The sequence below is a fragment of the Cebus imitator genome, unplaced genomic scaffold (assembly GCF_001604975.1).
Source record: "Cebus imitator isolate Cc_AM_T3 unplaced genomic scaffold, Cebus_imitator-1.0 Scaffold396, whole genome shotgun sequence".
Taxonomy (NCBI): domain Eukaryota; kingdom Metazoa; phylum Chordata; class Mammalia; order Primates; family Cebidae; genus Cebus; species Cebus imitator.
The window spans coordinates 186022-199435 of NW_016107711.1; the positions used below are offsets into that span (position 1 = coordinate 186022).

Genomic DNA, 13414 nt, shown 5'->3' on the forward strand with positions numbered 1-13414 from the left:
TGGTCTCGATCTCTTGACCTCGTGATCCACCCGCCTCGGCCTCCCAAAGTGCTGGGATTACAGGCTTGAGCCACCGCGCCCGGCCGCATACTCAGTGTTTTAATGGCAGTACGGTGCTGCTGATTTATGCTCTGCCCTCCAAATCTGTGGCCTGTCCCTCCTTTCTGCCACACTCAGATATGGCCATTTGCCCCCATCTCACACTTAGGTGATTTGTTTCCCTTTGACAAATATGTTGATTTAAATGTGTCCCTTCCATCCTCTCTGCTTCAGATGGCTTGTTAAAAGCAGGTTGGTTATGTTCCCATCTCTGTGGCTCATGCTCTTAGTGACCATGTTGGCCATTCCACAGTACTTTCTGGTTGTAGAACAATACATTTGTCTCTCTCAATGGGCTGTGAATTGCTCTAGACAGCTCCTTCCCGAAAATGCCCCCATTCATTGCTATATTCTTATATAAATCTCAGCTAGTATTGAACAGTTAATATTTACCAAAGGGAAACCGTAGTGCACATGCTTTATTATTCAACAAAGCAGTGGAATGGGGCATCAATAGGTTTTTATTCCTTCTGCGAGGCGTTTGACCTTCTATCACATTGATGGTGATGACTCTGCCTTTTGTGCACTCTCGATAAACCACAGAAGAGAGGTGCAAGATCTTTGCAGGGAAAGCTCTGTGACTCATGTTGCCTGCACCCTTCGGGACAATCTGTGCTGCATCTAGCAAAGTCTTCCCAAACAGCTTGGAGAAAGTCCCTGTGCTCTGTATGGTCAAATAATGTATTCCGGAAGTTCTTCCTCTTTTAGACGGCAAAAAGCGCTGCCTGGGCAGACCTTCTCCAAACCCAGTGAGGTCTTTGGACTCTGCACCTTTGCAGGAACAGTGATTTGTTTGATAACAAATGGACAGCTGTCAGCCGGTGATGGGTCAATAATGAGATAATTGCCAAATGGGAACGTCCTTTTCTGCTGTAGGATTCCAGCAGCTGCTCTGATTAGAATTATGTCTGAGAAGATTGCCAAGAGGAAATAAGAAACGTATGTTTCTTGCTACCAGTAAAAGAAATTCTACATACTGTGGTATTAAATCTGTTCATATTAGGCCAGAAATGATAGATGAGCTCCTCTGTGATGGTGAAAATTTCAGTCAAGGAGGAGAGACACATTTCATGTCATGGGGCTTGGAATTTTATGAGCCACTCTCTAAATTCCCCTAGCAACCCCTACGTATCTGTTTTCAAAGTATTCGTTCATATTTCTATGGTTGCTGAATAGTATTATAATGTAACAATGATGATGATGATAATGATAATGATGATTTTGATCTAAGAGCCAGCTTGTTACTTTTCTGTCTGTTGGTTTTGTTTTGTAGCGGTGTCCTTGGCTCTTGCTTTGAATGGAGTCTGCACAAACACTATTAAATTAATAGTGGGAAGGTAAGTTCCAAGAATAATGAAATGATGACTTAGACTATCAAGGTCATCTATACAGGAAGCTGGGCCAGAGGACACTGATGGGACAGATTTGAGCTTGTCTATTTCTCCCTTAAATCATTGTCCTTCTTAGCTTTCCATCCTTAGCACAGATCTTTCCCTTTGAATTACAAACCCACTGTTTTAGAAAGCAGGAGATCAATTCCAAGGAAGTATCCACTGACCATACTTTCTTGTGGGACAAAGCTCACTGCTGGTGTTTTCAGCTCCTTCCACTGCCATCCCAGGGCCTCACTCGGACACACACAAACTTGTCAGTTTTGGCCTCTAATAAATAAATAATTACTTATTTATCATTCTCTTCAGGATGAAACATATGGATTGGCATTTCAGCCTTGGCTTACAGCACATTTCTCTTACTGCCCCTGCAAAATGATTTCTGTTTTGTATTTATCTTTCCTTCCCCTCTGACGGCTGTGGGGAAGAGCTGGTATCTGCAAACATTAGCAGTCAAAACATCTAAATTCAAGACCTAACTGACTCTCACTGTCTGCTGGCCTGGGACACATTAGATGCCCTCTCAGAACCTTAGTATTTATTTTATCTGCTGAGTGTAGGCCAGGCATTGAAGGGGCAGGAGATAGATAAAGATCAGGCAGTGCATGGCCTGTTTCTGCTGTGCTCCCTTAACTTGGTGTGCTTGGAGCTACCGCAGTGCCCTGACCAGTGCTCACTGTCAGGCCTCGCCCCTCTGAGGTTCTGGTGCATTAAGTGGACATCCATACTTGGAGAAACACTGGCTGAGTTCCAGAGAGATAGTACCCCAGCTGTTGTGGTAGATTGCATAGGCCCTCCTTGAGCCACAGAGTTGAAGGACCAGTGATCAGTGTATGTGAACCGTGACCTGGAGTGCCCAGAAAGCAGGCGCTGTGTTTCCAGCATTAGCAAAGCTTCACCCATGGTAGTTGCTTGGTGAATATTAGTTGAGTATGAATGTGAGGTGATAGGCCATCACCCACCTGTGTGAGGATCCTCAGCCAAGCGAGGCAGAAAGCGTGAGGTGAAGCGTGTTGACACAAATTTCCATTCTCTGGTGTTCAGAGCTCGTTTTTGCCCCTTACTGGTTGTGTGTGACCTTGAGCAATGAAGAGCCTTCATTTTTTGCACCTGTAAAATACAGACAGCCCCAGGCTCTGCCTCAGGGTTCTCCTGAGGATTATATGGCACAACGGGTGTGTGGAGCTTAGCACTGTGTCAGAAGCCCAGTAAGTATTCAGAACTTACTGCAGCTGTGATTGCTACAGGAGGCTCGACTTCAGTCTCAGGGCCACCTCGATGTCCCTCTGGGGGTCTCTTTCCCATGCTCTCGACCAGAGAGGCCAACCTGGGGCACTGTGTCCTCTGCATCATGGAACTGAGCTTTCAAGGTCACTCAGTGAGGTGAGGTGAGGCCTACTGTTCCAGGAAAGGCAAGTGGCCGCCCACATTCAGGACACAGGGACACGAGGAGCCTGGAGCCTTGGATCCCAGAGGCAGCCTCCGAAATAGTGGCGTGGTAGATCAAGACAGGAAGTAACTTTTAGTAACCTTTAGTCCATGGGTTGCACAAAGCCTTCCCTTTCACACTTGTCAAACAAGGAACCTGGGCCAGAGGACCCTGCTGAGGTGCCTCCTGTAAGTCATGCCACTTTATCCTCAGGACTTCACCTTTGGGTTGGTATTGATTTCCCCTTCTACAGATGTGGAAACTGAAGCTGGGGGAGACCAAGTGGCCTTCCCAAGGTCATAAAGTGAGTAAGTGGTAAGCGTGAGTGCCAACTCAGATTTTTCTGACACCAAAGCCTGAGCTTTTCCCCCAACGGCTGTGTCTAGAGTGTTCCGTGGAAAGCTCCAGTGTTGATGGCCAAGGTGGCTGAGGAAGGAGCTGGGGGCAGTGGGGAGTTGGGGGGGGGGTCAGCTTGGGGTCATGTGTGATGGCAGCATTTTATATTGAAAATGTCCATGGTGTCTTTTGTAGACCTCGCCCCGATTTCTTTTACCGCTGCTTTCCAGATGGAGTGATGAACTCAGAAATGCACTGCACAGGTGACCCCGATCTGGTGTCCGAGGGCCGCAAAAGCTTCCCCAGCATCCATTCCTCCTGTAAGTTCATGGCTGGAATGCTCTTAATGCCCCAGTCATGTTTCCTGGTCACTTTCTTTGGGAATTTAGGTGAAGAGAAAAGCACTGGTATGTGAATGTTAAGCACAGTTCATTTTTCTTCACTTTACGGCATTTAGCTTAGAAACAAGATTATTTAACAGGAAGTAATAGGCCTGGGATGAGGATCTGGAGTTTATAAAACATTGTATGTGTTGCTTTCATGAGCTTGGGAGAATGTAACATGTGATGCTTTACCCCTTGACAGTACGATTCAGGACAAGGGAACCCTCCATGCTCCCTGGGACCCTCCATTGTTCCATTCATTGTTCTCTCTCATTTATTTCTTCAATTGAGGTGTTGCATGTGTGTGTACATAAATATATAGCACATATGTATACATATATACATACATATAAATATACATATGCATCCCTCCATACCCGCAGTATCTAGTCTGACTATAGACGTGTGAGCTCCTTAAAACAAAGACTGAATACTGTGAATTGGGAGCAGTGCAATGTAGTGGAAAAGGACACAGGTCCTTGAAGTCTAACAAATCCTGGCTCTGCCAGGTATTCGCTCTGAGACTTCACCTCCCTGTGCCTCAGTTCCTGCTGTGTAACATGGGAGTAAGAATGTCTCCATTATGGGTCAGAATGAGGATTACAATAAGTGGTGATGATCACTCACATTTCTGGAGCAGCAGCTATGCCAAAATGATTACAGAAATTATCTTATTTAATCCATTCAGTATATGTAAAGCCCTTAGTATTGTGACTTTCAATAAAGCAGAAGACATTCTTATTATCAGAGCTGAGGTTTCCTGAGCATGCTGGCTGTGTCATCATTCATCCCATCAGTTCACACTGTATGACTTAGGTGCCAGGTGCTGTGCCAGGCACTGGGGATACAAAGATAAATAAGATGCAGCTCGTATCCTGGGGAGTGCCCAGGTAGTGACAGACGATGTATTTAGGTTGATGATTCTTGGGATAGTTGGAGAACTATGGTCACAGGTGACCATCTTGAATAGGACAGGCTCTTCTCATGATGCCAAGTCCTTAATTCTCCTGCAAGTCTGATTAGTATTTAACTTTGGCAAGCTGCTATTTTAGTCTTTTTTTTTTCTTTCTTTTTTTTCCCCTAACTACCTGAGACACATCCTAACAATGGCTGAATCAAGAAAAAACTGAACGCTCTTTCCTGGGAGTGGTTGTTGGACACGTTGCTCGGGGCCGTTAAAGACTAGGGCCTGTCAACAAGACATTAGCTGGGGGCAGACACTCTAAATGACTCTAAATGTTGTGCAAATGAGTCACCTTGCACAACAGCCCACCAGGTGGGGGCTCGTCCCAGTTTTGCACATAAGGGCACTGAGGATCAGGCAGGCTTAGTAACTTGTCTGAGGACACCAGCTCTGACAGGAATAGCTGTGAGTACCAGCCGGAGGAATTCCTGCTGCCTTGGGACTTTCAATGATCAAATACAGCAAAGCATTTATAGTCCATGTTTATTTAAGTAAATAACTAATTTTCTTCTCTAGTTGTTTGGAAACTGGTGGGTTGAGTAGTTGCCTCCAAGAAGATATATTTAAGTTCTAGCCCCTGGAACATGTGAATGTGACCTTATTTGGAAAAGGGGTCTTGGTTGATATAAGATAAAGGAAAAGCCCTTTATCTTATAGTTTCCCATAAATGAGTATATGTAAGTTACATGTTTTGAGATGTTTAGTTATGAAATGTTACATGTTTTGAGACGTTTAGTTATGAAATGTATACTGAAAATTGGCTAAGAGAGTAGATTTTAAGTGCTGTAATCACAAAAAATAAAAATGTAACCATGTGATGAGATAGATGAATATGGTAACTTGTTTGACTGTCGTAATCCTTTCGCTATGTATATTTTTATTTGAAAGAATGAACACTGTTTTACATGCCAAAAAAGAAAAAGGAAGAGAAAAAGGATCTTGGCAGATGCAATTAAGTTCAGATCTTGAGATGAGATCACCCTGGATTTAGGGTGAGTCCTAAGCCCAGTGGCAAGTGTCCTTGTAAAAGAAAGGCCCAGGGTTTGTGTAGGCTCCAGCCATTCCTGTGACTTAAGGCAGAACACCCATTTGGAGTTGCTTCCTCCCTAAATGTGCTTTTTTCTATATGAAGTCCCATATTAAGTGAGCACCTGTTTTGGAGGAGTTGTACATACCAGCTGGAGGAATTCCTGCTGTATTGAGTTATTGTCTCCTTGTTTCCAGGGAGTCCCATGCTGGCATTGTTTAGAGGTACCTGGAATAGTATTCACCTGGGATCACCTCCCATCTGCTCTCCATCTGTCTCCTGGTAGGGTCACTCGAGTTGTGTTAGTTTTTTTCCTTCTTTGTTCTCTTCCCCTTTCCTTCTCTTCCTTCTATCCTGCATTCCTCCTTTCTCCCTCCTGTCATTTTCTGTCCTCCCGAAGACTTGGTGCTGAATCTTAAGGGGCTTCAGAAATTAAAAGCACCTAAGAAGTGAAACTCCTAAGGAAAACCTTAATGCTGGCTTTTGGAATGGTTGGTGGGGGACTGTAGCATAATTTACTATCTACTATTGCATTTGAACCTGGGAATGAAATAGCTGTCATGTGAATAAATACCTCAAGCTGTCAGACTGCTGGACCTCAGAGATTAGAAGCTGGGTATCTCAAAAAATGTTGATTTTAGATGCACATCCTCCCTTCCAACCACCAGGAATAATTTTCTGACATGGCTGGCTCTCAGCTGCCTTGTCAGATGTGTGGCTGACATCTGATCTGTGCTACACAAGCTTTTTGACAGAGGCAATTATATCCTTTGCTTAAGATGCTACTTAAAATGTTACACATTTTTGCTACTTGGCAGACACAGAATTCTACCCAGCCTCTAGGCTTTGATGGTGGTATTTTCATTTATTTCTCCTTTTTTAAAATGACAGGCTAGTGATTGGCTTGAAGGCGATGCCATATCTACTTAGAAAAACCACCAGTGCTGTTTTCTGGATTTCTTAGTAGCTAATAGGAAGCCTAGTAGTTGATGTGACTGCTTCTCAGAGGGGGTGACCTAAGTGTACTCCCATTCTGATACAAACACTTTTATTTCCCTTAAAACATCAATTTCATGGGCTGGACTTGAGTGACTGGGCAGGGGAGTTCTGGACTGTGGGCTCTCCCAAGACTAATTCTCTATGCTACATAGATGTGGGTTTTGCTTCTGCTATGTTTGCAGATAATTGGCTGCTGGAATGGAGTCCACATCCTCATATCGTCCTTAGAGCAATTGGTTTTCTTTGAACGTAAGAACAAACATTGATTTCTTTTGGAAACAAAGGATCTTGTTCTTAATCTACCATAAGCAGCCAAACATTGCTTATCTGAAGGGCTCATGTGTCAAACTCTCAGCAAACAGCAGTTCCCCATGGCAGCGTTCTTATGGGGCTTGCTCTGTAAGGCAGCCTAAGTCCCCCTTGATTAGAAAAGCAGAGACAACAGTTTCAAAGAGCAAGTGATTTTCATGCAACCTGAAAGAAGCTTAGGCTTTAAAGTGAAGAAAGGCAGTGTACCTTCCCAGAGTGCTTAAAGCAGGGATATTCTGAAAAGAGAATTTGTCTCTCAGAGCATAATCTCGATTTTTGATTGAGTATTGATTCAACTTCCAGAGAGAGAATAGATTTAAGAGAGAAAAATAGAAAAAACAAATTATTAATGCGAAGTCAAGCTATTAAGAAGCATCTTTCTTGTGAAAATGGTGGGAATAAACAGATGCCTATTCATTTCTATATTGTCTGTGGCCACTTTCACTTTACAATGGCCATGTTGAGGAGTTATAGAAGAGAAACATGGCCCACAAAACCAAAAATATTTATTATTTGGCCCTTTACAAAGAAAATTTACTAACCTTGCAGTTGCCCATGCTCCAAACAGATGGTATTAAAAAGCTTTACTAAAGCAAGACCAGTGCACTTAAATTGTGCACATGGATGTTTCAATTTTAAACATTTTAAAACTCCATTACAGTATAAAAAGGGGCAGTTGTTGCTTGTGGGATATATTTTTTAAATGACAGAGAAAGTCTAAAAGGCATGCCTGGCTGATGAAGATTCAACAGATGCTTCTTGAGTTCTTTCTGTTAGGTATGTACCAGGCTGAGCCCTTGGGGAGAGCACAAGGGTGATCGGACATGGCCCGTGCTTTCCTCCAGGATGAAGGCAAGCACTAAGTGATTAACACCACACTCTGGGATTGAGGAGCTGAGAATTCTAATCAGGGGACAGCGGAATCCTCCAGGGAGGAAAAGCCCTTTATCTTATAGTTTCCCATAAATGAGTACATGTAAGTTACATGTTTTGAGATGTTTAGTTATACAATATCTTAACTCTATTATTTAGCTGCATGTAGAATTTGAGGAGGAAAATCATTTCCATGCAGGATTCCAGTGCACAGTGAGCTTGAGAAGTCTGATTGCATTCCTTTCCTTTGCTTTGTTTTTTTCTTTCTCTGGAACCTCTTAGGGTCCTTTCTCTGTGTCTCACCATCTCAAGTCCACAATGATGTACCTTACCGGGATTTGTTTTTGGTATTTATTATTCTACTCACTCTGTAGGTCTTTTTAATCTGGAAATTCATGTACCTCACCTTCCTATTCCCTGTTTCTTCTCTCTAGAATGGTATTAGGCAGATGTTGATTCTCCCGCACTGATTTTTTATTTTGTTTCTGTCTTTGTCTTTTTTTGTTAGATTTCCTCCTTTCTCTTTGTCTTTTTTGTTCATCTGTCAGGATTTTAAAATTTTTATCTACTAACGCATCTACAGAATTTTTATTATGATTTTTATATTTTTAATTTCCAAGAGCTCTTTCTTGAACTCCGACTAGAAAAATCATTAACATCCTGTTTTTGTGTTTTCATGGATACAGCATCTCTTACCTTGCTTTGCCCGTGGGTTTTGTCTGTGCTCTGCCTTCCCTTTATTTGTGCATTTTTGTATCTAGCTTTCTTTAAATATCTGGTACCTTTGCTGTATGTTGTTATTTAAGGTTGAGTCATAGAGCTAATTGGGCAGGGCTTGTTAATTGGGCTTCACTGAGGGCGACTGGAGTGAGCTGGGTTTTCATTGGTTGACCTTCAGTATTAGCGTCTGGCCTTTACTTCGAGGCTGCTTGATTCTCCAGAGGAGGCTCTTCATTCTCCTGCCTGGTATATGTGGACCTGGCACTCCGGAAGCTGTGCGGAAGGGCATAGATGCCCACAGGTCAGTTCTTAGTCTTTCACATAATCTCCCTATTTTCCATTTGGTTGTTCAGCCATGCCCTCGTGTTTTTTCCAAAACTAGAGTCTCAGATAGTTAAACCTTCTGTCTTCCTCAGGATTTGGAAAGGGGATGGTTTCCTGGCTTTGAAGAAGGGGTGGAAACCTGAAAAGTTTAGCTTCTCTTTATTGGCACTTTCCACCTGTTTGCCTGTTTCTAGCCCCATATTGCCCCCCCTGCATTCTGCAGCACTTGGTGGCTCTAGTTTCAAAGCTTTGCACGGCCCTGCCTGGGGAATGGGCTGCTTCTCATCAGCACCACCCTCTGCAGGTGTGTAGATTGATCTGTCTTCGGCTCTGCAAGTCAGTATCTACTCTGCTGCCTGCTTCCCATCTTCCTAGATTGGTGTGGCGTTCAGGTGCTCCCAGATGGAATATGTGTTCCTGTTTGTATTAGTGAGGGCTCTCTGGTGAAACAGAACCAGCAGGATGTCTGTCTGTCTATCTGTCTACCTATCTGTTTGTCTGTCTACTTGTCTGCTTATCTATTTGTCTATCAATCAATCATCAGTATCTCTCTATCTTAGCAATCTATCAGTTAATTGATTTATTTTAGGGAATTGGTTCATGAAATTGTGGTGGCTGGCAAATCTGAAATCTATAGGGCAGGCTGGGAGGCTGGAAATTCAGGTAAGAATTGATGTTACATTGTTGACCCCTAAATATGCAGTGCACACCAGCAGGCTGGAACTCAGGCAGGATTTCTATGCTGCAGTCTTGAGGTGGAATTCCTTCTTATCTGGCAAACCTCAATCTTTACTCTTAAGGCCTTTAACTGATTGGATGAGGCTCCTCACATTATAAAGGGTAATAAATAATACCCTCCATAATTGCTTACTTAAAGTCAGTTGATTGCAAATGTTCATCGCTACTAAAAATACCTTTACAGCAACATCTAGGCTGGTGTTTGTTTGACTAAACAACTGGCCACCACAGTCTAGACAAGTTGACACATAAAGTTACTGATCACACTTTTCTTCCTTTCTTCCCCCATCATTTTAAAATCAGAAATACCACCATGATGCTCTAATGCATTTGTTGTAGAGGAATCATTTTTTAGAGGGTTCTTGCTTAGCCTCAGTGTCATTACTATTGATAGCAGAGTCCTTGAGGGTGGAGCATACAGACTATAGGGACTTTTACCAGCTGTGTGTTTGGGAGTTTGCGTTTGCTGAAGGAATGTAAGTAGGTTTTAACTATGAATTGAGGAATTATCACAAGATAGCATCTATGCCAGGTTCAACGCTATCGAGTGTGAATATTCAATATTATAAACCAGCTGCTTCTTAGAGTGGTTAGGCAGGCTTTTGCTCAAAGAAAGAAGAAACAGGAGAGCAGAGGAAATTGCAAGATTTGTTTCACATAATTTAATAGAATGAAATTGCTATCGAGGGGTTTTGCTGGTAGATGGGAAATTTGAAAAATGCCCTTTTCTTTTAAGAATTGTATAAAATGGCATAGGCTGCTTAGGTCATTTGTTCCAACAGGACACATTGGTGGCCACGAGTCTGAGGTCACCTCAACTAGTGTGGTTTCTCTTATAACCTACAAATGAAAGCTTCCAGGTTCACTGTCACGTCGGGGGATATCAGCAAACTTGGCAAGAGCCCCTCATGGTTTTTTCCCTGAATTTTTATAACCCTACATCTCAAGCTTGCAAGACAATTGAGGAGGTTCTGGGAAGCAACTGACAGTTGTTTTGCCAAAATAAATGTAGACTTCCTCTAGATCCTGGGAGGCTTGCTTTGGGCATGCCAAATCCCTGGAGGGAATGGTTGTTTCAAGCTGAATCAGACCTCTTTGGAGGGTGATGTTTCTCAACCTGTTTTATTTTCTATTACTCCCTTCTTCCCATGGAGGCTTTTTAGATTAAAAAAAAAATAATTCACACCATAAAATTTTAATGCCACAGATGTATTGTATATTTGTTTATGTCTTAAAAATAAAGGCATCTAGGTTCACAGTTGTGTTAAGGGACATTAGCCTACTAGGCAAGAGCCCCTCATGTTTTTTTTTTTTTCTAATGATTTTTTCCTTAAATAATTGTAATATCTAAGATTTTAAGTTCTCCCCAAGCACCGATTTTCATCTCCTCAGGGACCATATGAGAATGCATGTTCTAGGGCAGTGCTTCCAGGCAGTTTTGCACCCCCAGGGGTCATTTAGCAATGTCTGGAGACATTTTTGATTGTTGCAGGTGTGCATGCATGTGTGTGCGCGTGCAGGTGTGGTGGGGGGTGCTATTGACACCTCGAGCATAGAGGTCAAGGATGCTGCTGAATATCTTGCAGGGCACAGGACAGTCCCTGAGGCAAAGAATTATCCAATGCCAAATGTGAATAGTGTCCAGGCTGAGGAAGCCTGTTCTAGGGTAATTAGGCAAATATATGAAAGAAATTGATCACTGTGTTAAATGCCTCTACTCTCCAAGTTCCTGGTCTGAATATTTTTAGAAATGGATACTGTTTAATTAACTCAAAATATTCTTTCTCAAAGAATTAGCTCACTGTTTGATTTCTATGAAAAAAAAGATCAGAGTCAAATTAAAGGTTATAATTAAAACCCAATGCAAAGCCAGAAATCGTGGCTCATTTCTGCAATCTCAGTGCTTTGGGAGGCTGAGGCAGGAGGATCACTTTAGTCAAGAGTTCGAGACCAGCCTTGACAACATAGTGAGACTGCGTCTCTAGATAATATTTTTCGTATACAGCAGAGCAGCTCCTTCACTGCGATTTGTTGAAAGTCAGCCCTCAACACAATGGTCTGTAAAAAACAAAAAATAATAAAAGAAACCAAAAAATATATTTTAAAAATAAGCCAGACATTGTGACACACACCTATAATCCTAGCTATTAGGAGGTGGGAAGATCGCGTGAACCTATGAGTTTGAGGCTGCAGTGAGCTATGATTGCACCTCTGCACTCCAGCCTGGGCAAGAGCAAGACATGCCTCAAACAAACAAAAACCCAATGCCTCTTTCTTTCAACTTTTTATTGTACAACACTTCAGATGTATAAAACACAGCAATATCTAGTGAATCCTCATCCCCTTGGGTAAAGCATTCTGTACCCATTTCTCACCACCATCGATGATGGTGATTCTTAAACTTTTTTTAGCATTTTAAGGTAAAATTGACATCAAAATGCATAAATCATGACCATTCAGTTTTTACAAATGGACACACTGGGTAACCCACATTCCTATCACAATGCAGAACATTTCCGTAACACTGGAAATGTCCCTTCTGTCCATTTCCGGTCAGTCTTCATCCCCACGAGGCAGCCACTGTTCAGGGTTTGTTTTTCTTTCTTTTTTTAAACTTTAGATTAGTTTTGCCTGTTTTAGAACTTCATAGAAATGTAATCATATAGTATGTGCTCTTTTGTGTCTGACAGCTTTGGCTCAGTATGTCTTGAAATCCATTCATGTTGTTTAGTATGAGTGCTGTATTCTTTCTAATTGTTGCAAAGTATTTCAGTATAATGAGTATCACACACACTGTTTATCCATCTTATCTTTGCTAAACATTTGGGGTTTTCTACTTTGTTCGGTTATGCATCAAGCTGCTCTGAACATTTGTGTGCCATTATTTTAGTGGACAGATGTTGTCACTTATCTTGGCTAAGTATCTACGAGTGGCATTGCTTGGTTAAAAGTTAGGTCTATGTTTAACATTGGAAGAAGCCATCCAACCTTTTTACTAAATGCTTGTGTCAGTTGGCATTCCCATGGGCAATCTATGAAAATTCCAGCACTCCATATCTTCACCAACATTTGGTGTCGTTGATCTTTTCAATTTTAGTCATTTTTGTGGATGTACAGTGGTATCTCTGTTGTTGTAATTTGCATTTCCCTGATGACTAATGCTGCTGTGTACCTTGTCATTTGCATATAGGCTGTTCATTTATCTTACTGTATTAATTGGTGGAGTTTCTCCATATTCTTTTTGCAAGCCTCTGTCAGATAATTTTTCATGCCTATTTTCTTCTATCAGTAGCCTGCCTGTCATTTTCTTAATGATGTCTTTTGATTAGCAGTGGCTTTTAATTTTGATTAAATCTAATTTACTACTTTTTTCTTTTATGGTTATTACACTCTGTATCCTGAGAAACCTTTTCCTGCCCTCAAGTTACAACTATGTTTATATTTTCTTTTAAAACTTTATGGTCCTGTCTTTTTTATTTAGGCTTTTCTCTAATTTTTGTTTATAGTATAAGGTAGCATTTGAAGCTCATATTTTTTTCATATCAGTATTCATGTATTCAGCACCATTTGTTGGGATGACTTTCCTTTCACTTTCAAATTACTTTGGTGCCTTTGCAAAAATTAATAGACTTTATAAGTTTGAGTCTATTTCTGCACCGGCAAACTGTTCATTAATCTGTGTTCCTATCCTTGTGCAAGAACCCCTGCTCCCCCATATATATATTAAGTTTTCTGTCTCTCTCTCTCCATATATAAAGTATATATGTATAAAGTATACATATATACTTTAAGTTCTCTTTCTCTCTCTCTCTCTATATATAT

General features: G+C 41.7%; 1 protein-coding gene across 3 annotated transcripts in view; it reads left to right on the forward strand.

The window, feature by feature from the left end:
* The window catches only part of PLPP4 (phospholipid phosphatase 4), a 107788-nt gene that overhangs the window by 42817 nt on the left and 51557 nt on the right, over positions 1-13414 (forward strand). For 2 of the 3 annotated variants that reach the window (XM_017508583.2, XM_037731375.1), the window contains 2 exons: positions 1373-1436; positions 3451-3575. In XM_017508583.2, the coding sequence (XP_017364072.1) occupies positions 1373-1436; positions 3451-3575 (189 nt within the window). The remainder of the gene's footprint in view (positions 1-1372; positions 1437-3450; positions 3576-13414) is intronic. The other variant, XM_037731374.1, reaches the window with a different exon arrangement.